The sequence below is a fragment of the Argopecten irradians genome, chromosome 14 (assembly GCF_041381155.1).
Source record: "Argopecten irradians isolate NY chromosome 14, Ai_NY, whole genome shotgun sequence".
Classification (NCBI taxonomy): Eukaryota; Metazoa; Mollusca; class Bivalvia; order Pectinida; family Pectinidae; genus Argopecten; species Argopecten irradians.
Genome location: NC_091147.1, coordinates 4,034,013 through 4,060,282, shown reverse-complemented (window position 1 = coordinate 4,060,282; position 26,270 = coordinate 4,034,013). Strand labels below are relative to the sequence as shown.

At 35.2% G+C, this 26,270-nt stretch overlaps 1 protein-coding gene across 1 annotated transcript; it reads right to left on the bottom strand.

Annotated features, from left to right (window-relative positions):
* Positions 1–5,188: 5,188 nt before the first annotated feature.
* LOC138307550 (lysosome-associated membrane glycoprotein 1-like) lies at positions 5,189–24,836 on the bottom strand. The gene is made up of 12 exons (XM_069248351.1): positions 24,722–24,836; positions 24,468–24,550; positions 18,293–18,411; positions 17,949–18,138; positions 17,174–17,356; positions 16,598–16,890; positions 15,766–15,970; positions 15,391–15,558; positions 14,768–14,940; positions 13,818–14,049; positions 9,930–10,106; positions 5,189–7,733 (listed from the first exon to the last, which is right to left on the bottom strand). The coding sequence occupies exons 2-12, from the start codon at positions 24,523–24,525 to the stop codon at positions 7,588–7,590; spliced, it is 1,944 nt and encodes a 647-aa protein (XP_069104452.1). The 5' UTR covers positions 24,526–24,550; positions 24,722–24,836; the 3' UTR covers positions 5,189–7,587.
* Positions 24,837–26,270: the final 1,434 nt, after the last annotated feature.

Genomic DNA, 26,270 nt, shown 5'->3' with positions numbered 1-26,270 from the left:
CACATGTTTTTTTCTAAAAAGTATTCTGGAATTTTAAACAAGAGGTCCATGGGCCTTAAAGGTCACCTGCTATTTGATACAAATTAGTAATGTCATTTACTACCCAACTGATGTCTTTTGTTCGAGAAATAGGAGCATAGATAGAAAGTTTCATCAAGCTTTGTGCATATTAACTCACATTATTGTATCCACAAGGCTCAATAATTAATATTGGAAAGGGCAATATCTCAGTAATTAAGTCAGAGTCGAATTAAGCTGATTTTCAAACTCGTCTGAGATCTTTCCAATGTTAGTCTACATACAAAGTTTCATTATGTTTGGTTTATATTTACTCAGTTATCGTGTTCACAAGGAAATGTTAAAGGACGTCGCACGACGCACGACGACGGGCAAAAAACTATCGCAGTAGGTCACCATGGCCTATGGTCAAGTTGACCTTAAAAACCATATCTTAATGAAAAAATAAATCATAAAGGCCAACAGCAAAAACGCATTTTCTTTGGAAAACGCACCACATTTCAATATATGTTAAACTATGCAAGGTCGTTCTCTGGGAATATGACATGAATAGAGCGAATAACATGCGCCTATACGGGGATCCCATTTTCCGGAAGCCTATCGGGGATTTAAGTTGTCCTTTATACAATATGTATTATGTAGCAGTGTACAATAGGATGTGTCTGAATACATGTAGACTTTGACTATCTAGTTCTTTGAGCTAAACATTCTAACCTTTATTTTGAAACTTTCATGGGATATATTAATCGCCTTTTGTGAATTAACCATGTGCTTCTTCCTCCAAAGTCTCGTCAAAATATACTACATTTTATATATTAAAGAAATGAATTTTACAAATGGTGATTAAAACATCAAATCAATCAAAGCAAATAAAAGTATCAAAAATTTGAACCACATATAACCGTAGGCTAGCTATGGTGGGCCTTACAAAGACGAGGTAAGACATTAGAATGGCACTAGCTGTCGGTAAAAGGCGACCAAATTTGAGATATTATTTTTTTTCTTATCTCATTCTAACGTCACCCTCGATACTGCCTCACTTTTAGTCTCGAGTTCTGTGTTCACACATTCACGTGAAAAAGTATTTGGTTCTTGACCCCAGGCCAAGCCACTCCATAGTTTGTATATGCCCCTTTTATGGTGCTATATCACTGAAGCATGCCGCCGAAGACACCAAGCAACACTCCTCACCCGGTCACATTATACTGACAACGGGCGAACCAGTCGTCCCACTCCCTTTACGCTGAGCGTTTGCCCTGCAGGTAGGGTGTTAGAATTGTACCTGCTGCCCCTATTGCATGATCGTAAAAGGCGACTAAATTTAGGATCTTATCTTTTCTCTTCTTCCTAACTGACTTTATCTTTCCTAATGCCTCCCTTGGCACCGCCTCACTTTTGGCCTTGAGTTGAGCGTTCGCCCCTGTGAGGAAGGCGCTGGGTTCTGTCCCCTGGCCGAGACACACCAAAGTCTATAAAAGTGGTAGTTTCTGCTCCTGCTTAGCGTTCAGCATACAGGGAGTGGGACGACTGGTTCGCCCGTTGTCAGTATAATGTGACCGGGTGGGGTGTATTGCTTGGTGTCTTCGGCGGCATGCTTCAGTGATATAGCACTATAAAAAGGGCAACAGTTCCACTATACAAGAAGACACAACACGAACATACCGCAGTCTCCCGTAACACTCACCTCGCACAACATACACGCAACACACCGCATACATGGGAGGCCGTCCTTACATGACCATAGCTGTTAATAGGACGTTAATAAATCAAACAAACAAACAAGCTAAGCAGGAGCAGAAACTACAACTGTTATATAGACTATGTTGGGTCTCGGCCAGGGAACAGAACCCAGAGTCTACCTCACAGGGGCTGGCGCTCGAGCGAAGGCCAAATGTGAGAGAGAATGTGTCAAGGGAGACTTTAGAAAAAGGCAAGGTAAGATAGGTAGAAGAGAAAAGATAAGATCCTAAATTTAGTCGCCTTTTACGATCATGCAATAAGGGCAGCAGGTATAATGCTAATGCCCTACCTGCAGGGCACTCAACTCGATTAATCTATTGATACAAAACAAAATCTCTAAAGTAGAGTAGGTACCTTTTGACAGTTACAAGAAGGTAGCAATCTCGTATATGATTAATTGGTATTGGTATAACAACTACAGGGTTACACACATCTCTCCGACAGCACGCTTGTTTTGTTATATCTCATTAGCTGATACATCTGCTGTAAAAGTTTCGGCAGCCAGTGAAATATTTTTTTCAACAGGAACATACCCGGTAAGCTATGTAACCGGCCACTGAAACATATATTTTTACAACATATGTTAGGGCTAATTAGATATAACAAAGCTATGACGGGTGTGTACTCTCTTTGCCTTCCTCACCTGTTTTACGTGTAACAGATGGGATAGCCTGTTGTGTTACTGACTTGGTGGAACAAACAGACTTCAAATAATCGGTGCCATATAACTAGAGGACTCGGTTGTGGATAGTTAGATGTAGGTTTACAAAATGTGATATAGAAATCAAATATGCCAAGAATGCAGATGATATTATCTATAGGTCTTGTTTGTTTTTGTTTTTTTGTTTTGCTTTTGGCAAGTTTTCCTTATGAGTTCCGTCTTAAGTATGTTTTTGGTAGGGTTTGGTATGGGGTCCAGTCCCATCGTAAGTTTAGCTCTTTTGAATGGTTCCATTATAAATCCCGTTATATCTATTTGATTCCTTGCCCTCACATGTAGGCCGTTAGAATTATTCCTAAAGTTTCCCTTGACACCATCTCACATTTGCCCCAAAGTTGAACGCTCGCCCATTGAAGGAAACTCTAGGTTCTGTCCCCTTGGCGACACACCATGTACTTTATAAAAGAGGTAGTTTCTGCTTCTGCTTTGCGCTCAATGTAAAGGGTGTGAGAAGACTGGTTTGCCCCTTGTAAGTAAAATGTGATCATGTGCTTGTTTGGTGTCATGCTTCTGTAAGAGAGCACTATATACAGGATAAAAGTATCCACTTTTACACAGAAACACAACACGAATATACTGCAGTCTCCCAAAACATACTAATACACGACGCATTTCAAACACGCAACACATGTACATCCCACAGTCGCGAGTCCGTCCTCGAATATCGCTGGCTGTTAATAGGATACGGTATATAAACAATTTAAAACGATGACAGTTTTTGCAGTTTCCATCCATCGGATCATTTTAGGGGGTTATAAATCATTACTATCGTTTTGATCGTAAAAGGCGACTTAATTAAGAATATCAACCCCCCCCCCCCCTCTTCCTATCTTATTTTCTTCTTTCGTATGTCTCTTCCTTGACGACACCTCGCTTTCTGTGGGGTAGGCTCTGGGTTATGTCCCCTGATCGAAACATATCAAAGTCTACAAAAGCTGGTTAGCGTTCAGTATTAAGGGAGTGGGACGACTGGTTCACCCGTTGATAAATAACTGTAGTTTTTTGTAGGGTTCCGTCATAATATTTGACTTTCGCAGGATTCTGTTATAGCTGTTATGGTTTCAGTGTTCCGTCGTAACTATCATGTTGGTTTTTTTTTTTTACAGGTTACAGTAATAATATTGGATTTTTGCATGGTTCTGTTACAGCTGTATTATGCTGGTTTTTTTTCAGCATTCCTATATAACAGAACGTATTGTTTTGTGAAATCCCGTCAATGTTTTGTTGTTTGTTTTTTTTTCAGGTACCCCGTCAGTTTTCTTCAGGGTTTTGTCCTAATTGGATTGCAGTTCACAGTCATAACTAAATATGTTTTTGCAAGGTTCCGTCATAACTATTGTGTTTTGCAGGGTTTCGTTATATTTTAAGTGTGGTATTTGTTTTTACAGAGTTCTGTCTTAATTACGACATTGTGTTTATTCCTTTTCTTTTGCAGGGTTCCATCATTATACCCACCATAGCTATTTTACTTGATCAAAGTTTTATTGAAAGTTTCGTCATATCATTTTGCAGTTTTCCATCAAAACCATATTTATTTGCAGAACTTTTGTCATTACTATCGGTTATTGAAGGGTTCCTTTATACTAGTTGTATTTCAAGGTACTGTAATAAATATTTTTTGCAAAGTCCCGTCCTGTCATACCTACGGGCATTTAGCACGTTCATGCAGTCGCAGCCCCATGGACCAGTTGGTTAGTTAATTGGGCTTAACGTTTACACGTTATTTACTGCTAAAATAATCTAATTTGCAATGTGGTGCATATCGTCTATGTCTTTGGTGGCTGGTGTATTCGTGTTGTAACGGTTGGCTGGTAGCGCATAAGAATTGTACCTGCTGCCCCTATTGCATGATCGAAAAACGCGACTAAATTTAAGATATTATTTTTTCTTTCTTCCTACCTTAATTTCTTCTACCTAATGTCTCCCTTGACACCACCTCACTTTGGGCTTCTGTTGAGCGTTCGCCCCGGTGAGGAAGGCTCGTGGTTCTGTCCCCTGGCCGAGACACACCAAAGTCTCGAAAAGTGGAAATTTTTGCTATTGCTTAGGGCTCAGCATACATGGGAGTTGGACGACTGGTTCGTCTGTTGTCGTTATAATGTGACCGGTAGGGTGTGTTGCTTGGTGTCTTTATGGAAATTTAATTTCAGGGCAAATTGGACAGTTGACAATTTCCCATCCTGGAACAGTTGCATTTCATAACTATTTTCATTTTCGTAGTAAATCACCGATAAATGCTATTTTAGTTTACCTGGCGAAGTTTCTTGCTACTTTACACATTTCATAAATAGTTTCTGTTATTTAATGGTTTACAGTAAGGAGGAAAGTAAAGGGAAAAAATATTCACCTTTCTTTTGTTTGAAAAAAGTACATTCAGTGGTGGTCCCTCTGGGTACTCCAATAATGTTAGAGGTATAAACACTAAAACACTTTCGAAACATAACCGTGTGTTAAACAACAAAATAACATTGATAAGAAAACAGCTGACCAGTCGACTCTTATGTTATGGGAGAGCCCTCTGGAATGTCTAGTGTCACAAGAGTTTGATAACAAGGAGAGAACTGTACAGCTGCGTTATGCAAATCAAAAATTTCTAAATTTATTTTATTTCAATGTTGTAGTCAACGCTTAATTAAGTGGTTTGTATCTTCAAGAGTTCTATATAGTGGTGTTAGCTGTTGTCACAAAATGATATAAACAACAACCAAAAGAGGTAAAATGATTTTATTTACCATTTTCAATGTTATATTCTGCCTTCAAAGCTACAGCAATTTAATCAAAACACTATCCCTTAAAATAAGATGTCAAAAGGCAAATCAGGTTATCATAATTTGTTCTCAGCACTTCTTTGTAGCATGATCAATCCTAAAAATAACCAACAAAAGAAGGTTAACAATGATTGTGTGCATCATGTTGCATCTTGAATCACTAAACTAGATACCTCCAAAAGCACTACATTTACAGCATCATGGCACCAGTATGTATACTGTTATACACATCATATAATATATGCTATACTATTCTTTATTCTTTCTTTTTGTGATGATTTTACAACTTACAACAATGTTAAATTTTTATTATGTGGAAACCCTGATGATAGAATGCATATGTACCAATAAAACTTAGATTATTGAAAAACAATTTAATTTTTCCTGATAAACAGCACCAAATATTTGAAGCAAACCTCCCATCACCAACAATATCTGATGAAAGTTGCCTGTTTGACAAGTTCACAAGTTTTCCACATGGCAAAACAAATCGCCCTAGTAAGATACACTGCCTACTAAATAAACTGAAATCCTAAAGAGATCATGGATCGCGGAGTTGTCCCCCTTCTATTAAATGAAGTAGTTCTATAAATAGGATAGCACTTTTAAAAGTATTTGTTCATCAAGATAAATTTACAACACAACAAGTAGAAAAAATAATACTATTTTGCACACACATTAGTTTTTACCTCTTTACGACGACTGTGTGGAATGTCCTATACCAAGCCAACTTACAATATGAGTATTGCTACATGTTATATACATAGTCAATATATATACATGCTTTTCTCTTTAAATAATTCATAAAAATTTCATCTCATATTTTCCTTTGACGTTTTCATCCAACAAACATTTAAATTCATGACATACAAAAAAACGTTCCCTTGCACTCACAACAAATCATACATCAGATTATTCACTATTATAAATTATACATTATATAAGTGGAATGGGAAACATATAAAATCTCTGTTAAACATTCTGGTTGACTAATCTGCTTGATGTCTTGGAAATAAATTTTTTCAATCTATACAGTATGAATATAATTATGCGATATTTTTTTTACATCATTTCAACAGGCTTCTGATATAATGAAAGTCCTTTTTAAAGAGAATTTAACTATTTGAATGTCATTTAAACAAATCCCAAAACCTAACTACTGGAGTAGGCCATTTTGAAATCAGTCTTGCAGAAGAAATAAGCACTCAAAATAGTGAGCAGTATAGCACTCAACCACGAAATCACAAAGTATGTACAGTGAAAACTAGAAAATTACAGAGATCAAGTGGGAACCATTGAACCAACATCTAAAGGAGAAATGATTGGTCCCTTTAATATGGTGTCTCAGTCCTTTACATTAATAACAAACCAATCAAATGATACAGGTTTAACTATAACACAATTTTACATCATGGGTTTATTCTAAATTAAAAATTTGCAGTAACTATTTTCAAAAGTGTTCAAAAATATCTAAGAATATGGCTAGCTATGTAAAATATGGATTTCATCTCATGTCAATATTAAACGATTTCATGTAATATATTATATTGCTATTCACTATTTCAACGGATTATTTGTTATTCATAGTTTGTAGTGCACATTATCGTTTTTTGAAATATGTTTTTTTATTGGTAGTAAAAATATTCAAACTATATCAATTACCAATTTTTGTTTATTTGAAAAAAAAAATTGATATCATAATTTTTGCCCTTGATAGCTCACATCTTACTAACATTAGGGCTGGTCTATTTTGCTTTTCATGGCAGAAATGTGTGGCATTAAATTGTCTCAAAAAATATGATGTAGCTTTTCTGTCAAAATGGGTGGTAATAATTAACTCCTTATTTGAGACAATGTCATCCAATTAAGCAAATAATTATCATGACTAACAATGAATGAAAATAAGTTGTATTACCCAAGAAGGCTAAGCTCATAGTATTTCAGCCCTTCCACATGTAGTTAATATATTACACCTCAGTTTTACTCACTCTCTCACACACCGATACACTCGACTTCCTCACATACAGCACTGCCAGAGTCTGGTTCTCTTTGTTCAAAGCTAAGATAACTCTGATATAAATCCTACAATACCGGTCTTCTGTATCATAATAAAGGGAGATAATCAAGTATAAATTCTAAACTGAAGTCTTACAGTTGTCTGAAATCTTATTCACCAACCTGAAAAAAATATCACAGTGTTCTTTTATTGACTCAGGACATGTTCATAGCTCCAAAATGTTTTTAAGGAAAACAAATTTTGAAAACTGTTGGTCGAAAACGAGAGATAAATTAGCGGAGAACCTTTTGATATGGAAGTTGATATCACATTTATTGGCCGGTCTACACCTGCTGGTAGCCACTCCTGCTTCTCCTACGGCCGATTAGGTAGGCTATTAACACAATGATGACGAGACCAGCCAGGGCCGCTCCTACAGCGATAGGTACAACACTGTTGGTATCAGAGTCCTTGGGACACTCTGATAGGTCTGAAATAGACAATATCAATCTTCATAAACTCATTCATTATCAAACAATATGCCTGAAATAGGCGTAATGGCACTTCAACTGATTGATTACAGACATCAAGGATCCAACCAGGAAACAGACCTTTTCTATGTCAATGACAATACTTATCCAGGGTCAAATCTGGGTAACCAGGATCAAATCAGAGTTAAATCTGGGAAACCAGGATCAAATCAGAGATAAATCTGGGTAACCAGGATCAAATCAGAGTTAAATCTGGGAAACCAGGATCAAATCAGAGTTAAATCTGGGAAACCAGGATCAAATCAGAGATAAATCTGGGAAACCAGGATCAAATCAGAGTTAAATCTGGGTAACCAGGATCAAATCAGAGTTAAATCTGGGAAACCAGGATCAAATCAGAGTTAAATCTGGGAAACCAGGATCAAATCAGAGTTAAATCTGGGTAACCAGGATCAAATCAGAGTTAAATCTGGGAAACCAGGATCAAATCAGAGTTAAATCTGGGTAACCAGGATCAAATCAGAGTTAAATCTGGGAAACCAGGATCAAATCAGAGTTAAATCTGGGAAACCAGGATCAAATCAGAGTTAAATCTGGGAAACCAGGATCAAATCAGAGTTAAATCTGGGTAATCATGGTCAAAACAGAGTTAAATCTGGGTAACCAGGATCAAATCAGAGTTAAATCTGGGTAACCAGGATCAAATCACAGTTAAATCTGGGTAATCATGGTCAAATCAGAGTTAAATCTGGGTAATCGTGGTCAAATCAGAGTTAAATCTGGGTAATCATGGTCAAATCAGAGTTAAATCTGGGAAACCAGGATCAAATCAGAGTTAAATCTGGGTAACCAGGATCAAATCAGAGTCAAATCTGGGTAACCAGGATCAAATCAGAGTCAAATCTGGGTAACCAGGGTCAAACCAGAGTTAAATCTGGGTAACCAGGATCAAATCTGGGTTACCAGGATCAAATCTTGGTAACTAGGGTTAAATTTGGGTAACCAGGATCAAATCAGAGTTATCAGGGTCAAATCTGTGTTGCTAGAAAAGTCAACACGAGAGACGAGGGTCAGATGATATCAATCAATGGACTCTAGACAGACTAATAAAATCTGTTACCTGTAAGTGATCGAGATCGGGTTATCTCAGTTGAGGACTAAGATTTTGTAACATAATCCCAACCGAGGCGTTGGCCGAGGTTGGGATGTTACAAAATCTTAGCCCGAGACTGAGATAACCCGATCTTATCACTTAAAAGTAATAGATTTTTTTTCTCGCGCCTCTAAGATATAATAAAACCATATATAAACGCATTCGGAGAAAAATTATCCCGTCTTGGGCCTCCTGGTTCAAAGCCGATTGACCATTTCATCTGCGCTTCGAATTTAGTCATTCCACGTAAAACTATAGTTCGGTTATATCAAAGAAAAAAGCTGATCGATCGGTACATACTATTTTAATCATTAAAAACAACAACCAAACAATGCATGGTAAATTCTGAATGTACATATTTCTAATAATATTGATTGTCTGAAGCGTGTGACGTCATTGATTCGAGAGTATGACGTCACATGCGCGGACTGTTACATGAATGGTGTAAAATTCCGCCAAAAATCGTGTAAAGGTACCAGACAGATCGGACGAGATAGAAAAATCTAGCACTAGGTATCATGTGAGATTTCCCTGTCCGAGGTGCGAGAATCCTTGGTCTTACTCTGTCACTATATTCTTGTTTAAAACCTCATCTCACCATATCTCTTACAGCTTGACAAACATGAAGCTATATTGTTAGTTGTCAGCAAAATATAATATAACATTCTTATGTATAAGTTTGTAATGTAAGTACTACAACACAGACTGCTGGCTTCACTGCCAGTAACTGGGGAATACCTTGATGCATGCTCAATGCAGGTCACCAAAGGTTTTGATTTAGAGAGCAATACATCAATTTAGAGATACCAAAGAGGTGCAAGTGAAGTACAATTCACTGTTGATTAGTCCCACCTTCTAATAAGTGTGACCTAATATTATGAAGTGATTTTTTGTGACATTACAGTTCCCACAAGGTGGGACACAAATTAAAGGTAAATTGTGCTTTACTCCTGTTGTTTATGTATCTGGATATTTATTTTTTATGACAGTAATAACCAGTCTTTTTTTCGGAGCTGTATATTAAAACAGAATTCCAATTTACCGCCTGATGGGAAGCCGGTGGAGTTGTCAGATGAGAATGCCTTTACTCTAAGGTTGTTGGAGTTCATCGTGACGCCCTTACTCAACCCCAAATTCAATTCGCTGTTACACTCATAACTTCCAGACTTTTTAGCGGAAAAGTAGGTAGTATCAAAGGTGCCATTAACATCCTGTCGAGCTAAAATAGAGAAAAGAAGGAAATTGTTCAAGTCTATCCAAGGGAAAGCCATCTTCTGTGATAACCAGAAAGCCAATTGTGTTGTCATATTGAAGCCCTGAACAACGCCAACTGCATTTCGTAGGGTTACATAGTGGGGTTGTAGTGAGTATGTAACTATACAGAGGTCGTAAGGTTACACAGTAGGGTTGTAGTGAGTATGTAACTATACAGAGGTCGTAAGGTTATATAGTAGGGTTGTAGTGAGTATGTAACTATACAGAGGTCGTAAGGTTACATAGTGGGGTTGTAGTGAGTATGTAACTATACAGAGGTCGTAAGGTTACATAGTGGGGTTGTAGTGAGTATGTAACTATACAGAGGTCGTAAGGTTACATAGTGGGGTTGTAGTGAGTATGTAACTATACAGAGGTCGTAAGGTTACATAATAAGGTTGTAGTGAGTATGTAACTACACAGAGGTCGTGAAGTTACATAGTAAGGTTGTAGTGAGTATGTAACTATACAGAGGTCGTGAAGTTACATAGTAAGGGTTGTAGTGAGTATGTGACTATACAGAGGTCGTAAGGTTACATAGTGGGGTTGTAGTGAGTATGTAACTATACAGAGGTCGTAAGGTTACATAGTGGGGTTGTAGTGAGTATGTAAATATACAGAGGTCGTAAGGTTACATAGTGGGGTTGTAGTGAGTATGTAACTATACAGAGGTCGTAAGGTTACATAGTGGGGTTGTAGTGAGTATGTAACTATACAGAGGTCGTAAGGTTACATAGTGGGGTTGTAGTGAGTATGTAACTATACAGAGGTCGTATGGTTATATAGTAGGGTTGTAGTGAGTATGTGACTATACAGAGGTCGTAAGGTTATATAGTAGGGTTGTAGTGAGTATGTAACTATACAGAGGTCGTAAGGTTATATAGTAGGGTTGTAGTGAGTATGTGACTATAAAAAAATCAGGGTCATTAGTGTTTCCCACAGGAAAAAAAAGGGCATGGTGCTGGGTTTTGAAAAGGGCACTTTGACCGCGATAAATAACCATCAGAGGGGCACATTAAGGTTATATCGACAACTTCCAATACAAGGGAAAATCTTTAAAACTGTCTTGTTGTTTATTTAATTCTGGTTCAACTTAATATCATTTAAATGCTTTAAACTCTCTGAGTTGCTAAGTAATATCAGGACATCTATTTAATTATTTTGAATGAAAAAAAATCATTTTGAAAATTGTAATCTGCCAATAATATTATCATGATTAACAAGAAAGATCTAAATTTCATTTATATTAATTAAAAGAATGGGGAAAATGCAAAATATATTCCTTTATTTCAATCCAATAACCTTTATTTTAATATATATCTTTATTTAAATATTAAAAATACTGTATTGATTTCAATAAGACAACATGTTTCATAATAATGGGCAATTAATAAAAATAATTTTCTAAATTTACAAGCACTAAATTAAGAAAAAACAGATAATTGTTAGAGTAGTATTCAAAATATTTCAATTTAGTCTAATAGAGAAAAAAATTGATTTCTTTTTAATTTGATTTATTTTAATTACTTTGCTATTAATAATGTTATCATTATTAATATATCTTTTCTAAAAATAAATTCACACCGAAATTATAAAACAACAATACCGTTTTCATTTTAAAAACGTGAATATTAGTAAAATCCTGAAATTCAATACCTCCGGATCTACTATTACAATACACCCAAAATGGCGGCCATTACGATTGCAAAGCTTGTGACATCCATCAGATTTAGATAGACCTATTAAACATTAAATACGTGAGTAAATCATTTACAGTTGTAAGCAGTATTGGTTTTTGAAGTAATGCTCACTAGCTGTAGTCATAAAACTTATTGAAAGGCCAGCTGATTGTTTTCTAGGCTGCCGATCGGCTGCTTGACTTCAGCTTACGTAATACACAGACCTGAAAGTGACACCACAAGCCAAGGTGGAAATAGCCCAAGGCTGCTAATTAGGGCCACTGAGGTGTTGGTCAGTGGGTCAGGGAGTGGTCACACCTCTTTTGTTTACTTAATTATCAAGCCACTGCCTGGTATTTTGGTAGTTTAGTAAAAGTGTACTGGGGACAAACAGGGCACGGCGTTAGGTTATAGGGGCATGGCGTCAGGTAAAAAGGGCATGGCGCGGCGCCATGCTAATCGGGGCTGTGGGAAACACTAGTTATATAGTAGGGTTGTAGTGAGTATGACTTATACAGAGGTCGTTAGGTTATATAGTGGGGTTGTAGTGAGTATGTAACTATACAGAGGTTGTAAGGTTACATAGTGGGGTTGTAGTGAGTATGTAACTATACAGAGGTCGTAAGGTTATATAGTGGGGTTGTAGTGAGTATGTAACTATACAGAGGTCGTAAGGTTACATAGTGGGGTTGTAGTGAGTATGTGACTATACAGAGGTCGTAAGGTTATATAGTAGGGTTGTAGTGAGTATGTAACTATACAGAGGTCGTAAGGTTATATAGTAGGGTTGTAGTGAGTATGTAACTATACAGAGGTCGTAAGGTTACATAGTGGGGTTGTAGTGAGTATGTAACTATACAGAGGTTGTAAGGTTACATAGTGGGGTTGTAGTGAGTATGTAACTATACAGAGGTCGTAAGGTTACATAGTGGGGTTGTAGTGAGTATGTTACTATACAGAGGTCGTAAGGTTACATAGTGGGGTTGTAGTGAGTATGTAACTATACAGAGGTCGTAAGGTTACATAGTAGGGTTGTAGTGAGTATGTAAATATACAGAGGTTGTAAGGTTACATAGTGGGGTTGTCGTGAGTATGTAACTATACAGAGGTCGTGAAGTTACATAGTAAGGTTGTAGTGAGTATGTAAATATACAGAGGTCGTAAGGTTACATAGTGGGGTTGTAGTGAGTATGTAACTATACAGAGGTCGTAAGGTTACATAGTGGGGTTGTAGTGAGTATGTAACTATACAGAGGTCGTGAGGTTACATAGTAAGGTTGTAGTGAGTATGTAAATATACAGAGGTCGTAAGGTTACATAGTGGGGTTGTAGTGAGTATGTAACTATACAGAGGTCGTAAGGTTACATAGTGGGGTTGTAGTGAGTATGTAACTATACAGAGGTCGTGAGGTTACATAGTAAGGTTGTAGTGAGTATGTAAATATACAGAGGTCGTAAGGTTACATAGTGGGGTTGTAGTGAGTATGTAACTATACAGAGGTCGTAAGGTTACATAGTGGGGTTGTAGTGAGTATGTAACTATACAGAGGTTGTAAGGTTACATAGTGGGGTTGTAGTGAGTATGTAACTATACAGAGGTCATAAGGTTACATAAAGGGGTTGTAGTGAGTATGTAACTATACAGAGGTGGTAGCTATTGGCGCTTTGATTAACACTTTAAGTGATTCGTTAAAAGGTTAGTTTGCCTGTTTCTGTGCTACTGTCCTACCAAGAAAGAAAAGCTGCACAGATTTATTAAGATATTTTTCTCTTTAATTCAGGCAGAGTCATAAATATATTGTGACTGTGTGATTTAAAAACTTCAGATGTCAGCATAGCTATATAAATCCTGGATATACATTTGCTTACTATTAGTGCTTTTGAGATGTACAGGTTAAGCAATGTAATGCATATTATATACAAGTTTTCTAGGTATTAAGAGTTTTTGGGACTATATTTCAGTAGAGTAATGAATGTTGAACATCAATTTTCCTTACTGTTAGCGTTTTTTGGATCTTTGAAGATATCGGTCTGAAGGAAGTAGGTAAGTGTCATCTCCTTCAAGTAGAAGCTGTCGCTGTCTGACAGCATGGCTGCACTACCACCATCACTGAAGTACATCACCATTGACCAGTCATTGTAAAATGTAACATTCAACATCTGGGTATCATTACCGCACATTCCAGTTGTGGTATAATTAGAAGGTATTCCAACAGTAACACTGCTGTTCTGTAAAATACAACACAGTCTCAATATAGTCATACTGTTATCCTGTAAAATACAACACAGTCTCAATATAGTCATACTGTTATCATGTAAAATACAACACAGTCTCAATATAGTCATACTGTTATCATGTAAAATACAACACAGTCTCAATTTAGTCATACTGTTATCATGTAAAATACAACACAGTCTCAATTTAGTCATACTGTTATCATGTAAAATACAACACAGTCTCAATTTAGTCATACTGTTATCATGTAAAATACAACACAGTCTCAATTTAGTCATACTGTTATCATGTAAAATACAACACAGTCTCAATATAGTCATACTGTTATCATGTAAAATACAACACAGTCTCAATATAGTCATACTGTTATCATGTAAAATACAACACAGTCTCAATATAGTCATACTGTTATCATGTAAAATACAACACAGTCTCAATATAGTCATACTGTTATCCTGTATTGTGATAACCGGTTTGATTGTATCCCAAAGTCACACATCTGTTCAATATACAAGTCTAAATGATGTATCGAGAAAACAGTCAAACATTTTAAAATAAGTTACAAAAACCATCTATTTAGAGTAGTTTCATTAGGAAAACATAGTCCTAACATTAATCTAGAAATGATAACACAGATAAGCTCAACAGTTCAACAACGAGATTATTGTCATAAAGACAAAGAAACAGTAGAGTGTCAATATTTCAGCTTACTTTGTCATCATTCATTGTGTAGGGGATGACAAACTCGAGTCCAGCGTCAAGGACGATACAGTGTCCAGGGAAGGTGTAGTCGTTGGTAGGTGGTGAGCCTGGTACTGGGGTGACTGGGGCGGGAGTTGTTACCGGGGCAACCGTTGTTGGGCTGTCTGCTGCACACTCTTCACCTGTAACAGATCAAACAGTTAGTGATATGATATAAAGTATTCTATTGCTGGTAAAACACATCATTACTAGGATACTATAACCAGGCTTCGATGTTGTCTTATTTATTTATTTAAGCTGGAAGTTTTCTTCTATTTTCTGATAATGTTAATTACACTAATGTATAATCTGATTATGTCAAAACTATGTTGACTGTTAGAAAGTGACCACAATGAGAAAAAATAATCCATAGTCACATGAAGGCACTTATCTTTCATCCATTTTTCATGACATTGCTAAAGGGAAATAACTGTAAACTAAAATCCAAATAGTTATGAATAAACCTTCCTTCCGACCTCATTACAAGAATTAGGAAATAGCATTTAATTTCTTCACAAAATATTCAATATATATAGACACCATCATACGTCTAGAGTTCTATTTAAACTGCAGTAAAGACATAGCAAGCTTACGTTCACCGGTGAAGTCAGAGCCTTTAACATTGTAAGCCTGGATAGCTACATCTTCCATCATGAGTTTTACGTTGTCACTTAGACTCACATCTACCATGGCTTTACACTTGTAGTAACCAGTGGATTTGGACAATGGCATGTTGGCAGTGAAATCAATTGTCATATTGGCTGCAAAACAAAGTGTTTTTTTATATGTGTAGCTGTATCATAAATGAATGACTGATTTTCAAAAATGTAATGGACATTTAGCAGACATTTGTTTCAATAAAAGAAATTTCAAATTTCAGAAGATAAGTACTAGTGATTACACTTAGTGATATAATATTGTGTGACATACATATTGACATTTTTAATACAATATTAAGGTAAACCTACCATCCTTAGCGTCTGGGAAGGTGTTGTTATCCAAGTCAAATTCCGCAGAGATGGTGCTGATCTCAACCTGATCATTGTTAGTAGTGAACTTCATCCTCACCATCCTCATAGCTTTTGCAGGACCCCAAGTCATGCTGATTTCTGATTGCGGGGGACAATTTCCACCAGTAGTCACGTCAGCAGGTACCACAACAACCACATTACCCTGTGATAACACATCAATTATACATTACCCAGTCATAGCACACAATACCAAACACATATATAACAGGACTTATTCTCTAATGCATTCCTAACTGAAATTGGCCATATTTTCCTAAATTGGCCATATTTTCCGAACTAGAAGCAAAATTTCCAAGTTTAAACTTCATTTTAACAGTTTAGGAACATTTGAGACAACAAAACATGTAGAAGAATCATACACAATTAAGAAGTGATTTACTTTAGAGATATTGAACTTACAGAATGTTTATTACTGCAGATTTCATACTTCACCATTTACATTTAAAACTCCTCATTAAAAGGGCTCTGGGTCCCGTTTTTCAATCTCCAGAATGGGAACTGTATGGAAATGTATCAAAAACATTGGCTCCTCACAGAATGACTGTTCAATGTTGATGTTTTGAACATACTGCAGCAATTTATGTAGGATATTTAAGGCGAGTCCAGAACAGTAATTTTAATGAGTCCCAATACAAAGAAATATAAAGGGTTCTCAAAATTTTGGTAAGATCCACAGGAAAATCATGAGTCTAGGACTTATCTAGGTAGGTCAAGTAAATCATAGACACCGGCTCACATAAATGTTCCCTGGAATATTGACTGTACTTACTGTACTGTTGTCTTTCTTGTCGTAGGTCACATCGAGTTTGAAGTCTCCAGCCACAATAACACAGGGGTCTGTGGCGTTGGGGTAGTAATACTTGGTAGCAGTGGATGGCGGGGCGGTGGTTGGGGCTTCTGTAGTGGGTTTCTCAGAGGTTGGTTTTTCGGTGGTCGGTTTCTCTGTCGTAGCGTTGGCTGAGCTGGGTGGTTCAGTTGTAACAACAGTGCTGTTTGGACCAACAGTTGTAGCAGCCTCTGTGGTGACTGTACCGTTACTGGCATCTGCTTGACAGGGTACGCCTGTGAAATAGATCAGGAGAAATTCAATATACTCCAGGATAATAGGATATAAATAACACAATTAACTTGTCACAAGGTGTTAAACTTTATACATGGGTTATCAAAGACAGTATTAGTAGAAAAACTGAAAGCATGTTGATGATTTCATTAAAACATTATTAACACTTACAGTTTTAAGAATTTATCCGAAAAATTCCTTGATGTTTTGACAATGACCTTGACCTAAGGTCTAAAGCACCAAATCACCTAGCCAGAAACACTAACACACTACAGTGCACTATACCTTCACTGAAAGCGCCGTTGGTGATGCCGACAGCCTGTATTTGTGTGTTAGCCACCTCCACGTTGAGTCTGTAATTGTCGCTGGCTGTAGCATTGGTGAAGGTCAATGTGATAGGACTGTTACATGTAAAGGATTTATCATTAGCTGACAAGGGCAGGTTTCCCTCCAACAGAAGTGTAGCAGCTGGAATAAAATATTCAAAATTACTACAATCAAATACAAAACATTCAAAATTACTACAATCAAATACAAAACATTCAAAATTTCTACAGTCAAATATAAAAATTCAAAATTACTCTAGTTAAAATAATTCATTCAAAATTACTATAGTAAAATATAAAACATTCAAAATCACTATAATAATATCTCTCTACAATAAAAAGACCAGGTACATATATCAAAGAAGAGAAACTGAACTTTATCATAAATATTGAATAAAGTGACAGGAGTCTGCCACAGCAATTCAAGTTTTCCAAGTAATACTATGATATTTACTACTGCTATTTTTATCTCCTTTTTTCTTTTACTTTTTCCTCTTTTCTACTTTAAAAAATCCTTTCCTATTATCCAAAATCTGCATATCAAAGAAAAGATTGTTTCAACACTTCATTCAAAGTACATCCCATTTTCTATCTACCAAGACAAACTTATTTAGACAGGGCCAGGAAAGTGGAAACAGACATTTGAAATTGAATGTTCTAAGAATATTTAAGATCAAAATCAAATCACGCCTCCTTTCAAAGTCATTCGTTGACTGAATTGTAGAAAAACTTACTTGTATTCTGAAATTCTGGCTTTCCAAAGACCTTGGAGGGGATGAATGTCAGTGTGCCATCCATAGTAACCATGTTATTGCTTTGGAGAAATGTCAAGGACATGCTGACATCATCAACAAAATTCAATTTCAACAGACTTCCACACTGCGATGAAGCGTCAACTGTTCCTGATGTGGGATCAATGGCTTTCTGAAATATAATCCACAAGTATACCTTAAATAAACAAAACTAAAGGATTCATATTTTCTTACAAAATATCTTAATCAATTAACAGTATTTAAAGCATTTAAAGACATAACTGCATCAGGATAAATTAAAGAGAGTGGCTTTGCCTGAATCTCACCTTCTCTCCTTCATCTGAGGGAGGGAACTCTATCAACTCCATCTTGGTTACATCCCACGTCACCTTTATACATGGTGTGGTTTGACCTTGTGGAGTGAAATTCCAATCAAGGGCTGAAACTGAAAAACAAAAAAATAATTAATTATAAATACATTATGCTTATAATATAGATATCAAAATTTCCTTCTGATTGTTGAGTTTTAAAGATAGTGTTACCGGTGTATATATATGGTCACCCTGCAGACTTTAAGATTTATTATTCATAATCTTTGTTAAGATAAAACACCAGTACATGTAAAGAGATATAGTATCACTGAGGAGTCAAACACAGGGTATTGATGATATATGTACACACACAGGGTCTTGATATTATGTACAGGTCACTTATGAATATAGTATATGATATTATGTATTAACATCTTACATCTGTGCTTGCAGGTACTCCTGCTGATCAGTTCTTACTTGATTTGATGACAAAATTTTCTGAGAAATTGACATCAGTTTCACTCACAAAATGATCAGTGCTACAAGGACAGATAACTCTGTGGTATAGGTAAAGTCATACTTTGGTTCTTCTAGAGAATTCAATCAACCTCTCATTAAATCTATTTATACCTACTATATATAACTCACACACTTATTTTTGAAAGATTTGAAGACACTGATATTATAATTGTAATAAGCTCCACTACCAAAGGTTTGAATGAACTTGACATCACTGTAATATACTAATACTATGTATTCTTGTATTTCTAATCACAATTGTTATGTTTATAATACAGATTTGTGTGATTATATGTCTCCTAATAAAGGGACGGATGGCCTCAAAAATCTTTTCCGTCCACACTATTGAAATGTAACTTCTTTGCCTGATAATTAACATGTAATAATACATTGATGTATACATGTACATAATTTTATATGCAGCCTCATCTGAATACTAAGTATAAACAACATTTATACATTAAATATGGACCTTTTGGCCAATTGGAACAATGCCAAAAAGGATACTTATATCAAGGTTCAATGTACTTAGAACCTGAGCTAATCTGATCTAGATAACAAATACATTTAATACATATCTATACATATTCTGATATCCAAAACCAATAATATCAAATATACTGTAACAAAAATTTACACTCTGACTATTTTAAAAGAAATTCATCAAAAGTTGGCATGTTTCTGGTATAGAAAGATAGCATCAGGGGTTTCATTATCAGGCAGTACCTGGTACTTTTTGCTGGTTTAACCTTGCTGTGGTACCAACTGATTTGGGCTAAATAACATTAGATAGCATACAGATGGTATAGAAAAGTACCCCCGAAATTGCAATTGTACCGCCTCTCCTGAAAGATAATGAAACCCCTGTAGCATGCATGGTTGAATCATATATATGAAAATCGCATACCCTGGTAAATCATATCAGTTTAAAATCAATATGAAGAAAATATAATATTTAGCCTGGCACGAAAAAAAAAGTTGACTACCAATTTCTGATTTTCAAGTTATCACATCAGTCCCCAAGACTTATATTTTAAGAGTTGTTATATATATATAACCTTTCCCATCTTGCTATCTAATTAACAAGATCCTTGATATTCTCCCCATGAATATTTTAATATATGATAGTAGTAGGGTAATGATGTATATACGCCAAGTCTCTCTAAAAAGGAATAAGGAATTTCAACAATAACCCACATAATCCACTTTAGGGCTTTTTCTTGTTCAGATAAACATTTAATTATCAAAAGATTTTAAGAGGATCGGAAGTTATATTCCTATCTGTCCTACTTGATCTACGATATAACATAAGGATGTATATCATACCTATTACAATCCTTTTTACTCTGTTATGACATATTGTACAAGGGGGAAGTAAACACTTAAATACATACTTCCTTTTCAAAATCTCAAATAATTCATCAATATTCATTTAACCGAATGTCACAGATCTGGTTGACTTTAACTAGGATAATTGTCCTATATTAGCCAATCAATGGAATCATAACCTGATTAACTATAACTAGGAATTATTTGTTTGAATACCTGAATGGATCATGACTGATTTAAAACTTTGTACAGTTATGTTGTACAAAATGTATATCAAATACATATGGTAAATATCCTTTTGTTTGAAAATTCACTATTGTATCAAATATGCATGGTAAATGTCTGTTGGTTGGATATTTCAAACTGTCTCAGAAACAAAACTCATGAAGTCTAAAATGAGCACTGTCCCTCAACATTCATTACCATTCACATTTATGCTCAGTATGCATAGTCACATATTCCAAAATTCGATCGCCCAAACACATTAAAATATTTAAATTCAAAATAAACTATTTATCATCTTGATCTCCATATGGAATGTTTACAATGTCTGATTGAGTGACAAATAATTCTACATAGCAAGGTTAGTATGTGGATACAAATGTCATATCAGAAAGAGTACAATTGTGACAGGAAGTTGACTTATATATCATAGTCACATGTCTGTAGTATGTATCATGATGCAATTGAAGTCATCAATATTTACAACCAAATGTAGATACACATGTATACAGGTCATTATCATCTGATAGACAGTTTAGTGCTTATCACATGATTTGTACACTTGGATCTAGATATCAAATATATACTCTAGATCTATAACTAAAAATACATAGAATATCTAATAAAGTGCCTGATCAGATTAGAAAGCATATAAATCAATTAACTATCTCTCCACAAGATTAATACAATGTACTTCCTTTTACTGCTTAATTTGATGAGCAAATCAGTAATTTATATGTTATACTTTATATGTTATACTTCTTATATCTCAACACCTATAAAACTTAAAGCTTTCATTATTATATCATTTGTCTTTTTTCCCCTACATCTTGATCTTTAAAGCATTAATTAAGGATTATTATACACGGAAAGAGTTCCTTTTGAACCCCCCTCCAAAAACAATTTATTCTTGCTTTAGTCAAGTGTCTGAAAAGGGTTGTTTTTAAGGGATACCAATAAAAATTGAGGCATGGTCGTTTTGGGGTTAAAATGAGAACAAACAAATTTTAAAAATACAAAAAAAAAACAAAAAAACTATTTGTATACATGTGCCTATTCTCCTTTGTCGCATCCATTCAACACTCATACATATTGCTTAGTTAGGTAACATGGAAATTATAACAAGCGGATATAATCTTTTTGATATAGGTAACCTTACTCTCGGCGATATTTGAACCCACATCCTTGACACTTACCATCGGCTCTGAGGTCTATCGTCTTAACCACTACACCACTGGGCCAGTTGGCGAACCAATGGCAAAACATTCTGTACAAAACTATGGCTTTAAAATTAATCCTGCTTAATTAATACAATGATAAATATGGAGTGTTTTTGTTTATTGAGTACATTTGAGAATGAATGAAGAGGATAATTAATTTGTTTTCTCACCAAAAATTAGTTTTGTCATAAACATCTAGAGGGGGGTTCTCTCTTACCTTATACACATGGTTGTGCGTCATGTTAAATTGATATGTTACAGTTTTATGAAAAGATTACTCAATCAGCACCAAGAGGCTGAGGTGTTTGGGTGGTTAAGACATCCTAACATTTTGGTTGTGATTTCAAATCTTACATTCAAATCCAAATATGTATATTACATTCAACCTGGCCACTATATTTACAAATTAGAATTGAATGAATGTGGCAACTACAATTTCTAGAGCTGTCATTGATATAAATGTTAAGCTGATTCGATAGTAATATATCATGATGTATCGGTATATATCAAAACAATGGTGTTGTTGAGAAAAAGATGAAATCCAGAACGGTCGTTTTGTGTACTACATAATCGGTTCTATAAACGAAAACAACGCATGTCACTCGAGAACTATTGCTGAGTTGTTTTTTCCCCCCATATTTTATTGTCTTGCGAGCCAGTTGCGCAATTTAAAAATCATAAAGATCACAGTTCAGGTACACAATACACATTGGGAAACCAGCTTAACTTATTAGCTTGCTCTGTCCATATACATGTATATACATCAATATTTACATCCCTCAATACACTTATATAAATCAAGGCACAACAAATTTTATTATGGTCTTAAAATGGCCAGGTTCAACCTATAGCCTTAAAATCCTCCTGGGCAATTGCTGAGCATTTACATAATTTGTGGTAAATGTGAAAAACTCATTGAGTTAGAATGATCAGGAACCTTAAAATATATTAGTATACTGAAAAAATAATACACAATCCGTCGGTATTTGGATTTTCCAACGTTACTAGCAGGTCAGTACAATTTTGGTAATTGTATCAATTTCAGAAAATATGAATCTACATATCGTAATAGATGAGAATTGTCATTATTTTGATATATCATTTGTAACAATGACAGCTCTAGCAATTTATGCTTTAAACTCGGTGAAAAAATCTTATTTCTTCACGGTCAGCCTCATGTGACCAAATAAGGCGTACTACTGCATGCTAATTTAAATATCATTGTTGCTTAGATTATAGTGGTATCATCAAGGGTATAATTTTATAATAGCATCTTGGTTTACAATTAGACGCAACACAAAAACTCTAATCTTCAATTGGGGTCCATTGGCCAGCACACCATGAAGCGAAAATCATGAATATGTTTTACAACCACAGATGGTTCCCAAACGTAAATAACATTTTTTCATCTAGGTGCATCAAATGTTATGTAATTGGTGAAAGTTAAGCGCTTGAGTGACCCAGATGGCCATGTGTTTTTGCCGATGTTGTTGACAGACGTAATAAAATGGAGTTTTTTTTAATAATCATATAAGATAGTAAAAGTAATTTTACTTCATATTCATGAACTGTACTATTTACTAAATTCTAATAAGTTCATATTACATATAAAATGAAAACAGCAGATATTTTTAATACTGATTGTATTCATGAAAATATTTTCCTTGCTAAGCAATATAAAGTTAAACTTTAATAGATATATACTGATATTTTACATTTCATATAATGATCATATTTGACTTGATATAGAACATATATATATGACATTACACTACACAGAAAATGGCATAACAAGTCAAGAGGCATAAAGGGGTGACCATTATGAAATTTGTAGCGGAACTGGACTGGATCCGAGTAGTTCAATCATATATGTGTAGCTGAATTGGTAGAACTCGTGTCCAGATGTCCCTAGCTGCATGATCCTTTAATTCCCTTTCTTGCCACATATCTTTAGTGAATTTTGTGCAATATTAAATTTAAACCAGCCAATCATCAAACTTTTTAAGACACAGTTCTAAACATAAAAAAAAAAACCTTTTCACCTAGTATTATCGCTAATTAAGTTGTTGTCAATACAGGTATATAAACAATACTGATTGGCTTCTGTAATAATTTACAAATGTACACCATTTTAGAAGTGTATTTAGCTCCAGTTTGGTTTCCTCTTGTTTATTCCACATTTAATTCCAGCATTTTAAAGGGTACAAATGTATGTTATCAACCTATTTACAATAGCTGGACATGCTGACAAAGCTCGACCTATTATAGTGTAGGTAATTTATGATAATTTAGATTAAATGCTTCTTTAAGAAGTTTCAATAGGCTATCCTGTAGAGATAGAAACACATACCAAGGACGTAGACGAGAAGGATATGTCACACTGAGTTTTGCGCAAGTATGGCGCATGAGCTTTTGTGTTTGTGCACTGACCGTGACGTTGGGCGACAACTGATTTTCCTTTGATATCCGCCGACACAGCCTTTGATGTAGCTTGCGGGTGTGAGGGTTACCGTCTTACTTTCTGAAGCGTGCTATCATTACATGAGCTGTCATATTTTTTTAACAAAAAATTGAAGACATTTCTTCTAAATCTTCCGTCCTTAAAGCAAGCACTAAACGTTGTTAAATGTAAAATAACATAACATTGGTGTTTCGTTTGACTCGATAAGACAAGTTTTTGTAAAGAAAAATGGTTTTTATTCCCGGTCTATACATAGGCATCTCGGGTTGTGTTTAGCAGTGTAAAGAGACAGTGACGAATCCTACTCACTTGTAATTTCAAATGTCTTGTGTAATCTAGAACTACAAGTGTTGTATTACATTAGGTGTGACTGATACTTTTTTAAATGATAAGACAACGTCATCACGATATTGAAAATTTTCAATAGATTAATATTTACCCAGTGCTATAGTTGATAACAAGATATATGCTATCCCCGTACACACGAAATATCTCATCTTGCTCCTGACTGCTGGACCGGTTCTACAACAGTAAAAAATAAACACCTTTGGGCACCGTCTTTCCGAAATGTATCAATTGCAAGGTTTACGAATAAATATATATTCACATTACTAGATAATTACATTAACAAACGCGAAAATATGTCATTACTTTAGTATTCAAAATTAGACAGAAATCTGCGTAGAACTATACCTGTTTCGTCGACAAATTGCAATCCTCGAGAATTGACGAGCAGGCGGATGTCATATGACGATTTCGCATGTGACCTTCACATGTTAGTATAAATTTCGAACTCACCAGCGGAACGAATAATGTGCATGCCTATTTATTTCGACAACAAATACCATCTGTAGTACAATATATGTCAATTCAAATGATGTTGAATGCATAAACCAAAACACACCCATTGATATAAAAAGTTCAACAGAAATTTAATCAGAGCATACGTGTTTCTTTACAATGCGTTCTTTTCGTTAGTTTCAGTTTGAAAATTATACTCACCCTAGACCCTTGAGTCCGGAAGTTATCTCGACAGAGCTCCCATCAGAGTGAAAATGAAACCAGCGATTGTTGCCGATGAAATGTTTCCAGAGGGGGCGGGGCCCTACATGGACATTGAGGAGGTATGTAAAACATGCTATTATATACAATTTCATTCTCATTTACTCAGGATTATAACGAGAGTAACATCACGCTATGTCATCGGATTACAACGTTACCTGATGTTATATTGACTGTGACGTTTTAGTTAGTCGCACATGCATCTAATGAGTACAGTTTATATAATTACGCTTTAGCCCTCTTGTTTTCAACTGATGGATATAATGATATAATGAATGATATCACTACTGTATAAGGGCTTTATTTAAAAATTTTCGCCCAACGTTTATTTAAAAATTTGTTTCAAAATTAGCTAAAAGCTCGAATTTAGTTTGAAAATGAGTTAGATCTAACCTAGAGTAAAAAAAAGATGTTTTAAATATCACGATTTTATTTTATTTAATGTTGATATCTAGGCTAGATCTAGCTTCACTTTAGTTTGAATAATCAGATATTATTAGATCTCGACATTATTGAAACTAATGAACTTTATTTTAGTGCACAATAAACTGTAGTCAATATATATTTGCAATAATTTGGCATCACTCTCACCATTCATTGTGCGATGTTTTTTTTGTATATATTCCAATAATAAAAAAAACACACCCTTTACATAAAGGACAAAACTAAAACTACAGTGCCTATGTTATGTATGATTTACTTCGATATTTCAATCCATGTAGTTGAGTAACAAAAATGTTCAAAAATTGAGCATCGGTTATCTAACTGTAAAAATAACGTTAGTCTGCTAGTGATAATAAAAAGACTATGAGACCTACAGACGATTCCCGTGAACCTAATAATACATTATCTCTTAAACATCGATAATTGTCTGCATCATATATTAACTACTTTTTGAACCTAAAAAAAGTAAATTTTTATGTACAATATGTAACTGGTCACAATTACTCTTAACGATCGTAATTAAACTTCAAAGAGGCTGTTCCGGCTTCTTGCAGTGTTGTTTTTGACACGTGTAAGGAATTCGACTAATAATGGGCCGGCAGTCGGATGTTTGAAGTATCCTGAAAATAGCTGGAAAAAATCTCCCTTCCGCCCAAAATTTTGTAAACTCTGTACCGTTAAATGTTGTTAAGGAGAATTATATATTACGGTTCTATTTGATTGATTGGAGAATGGA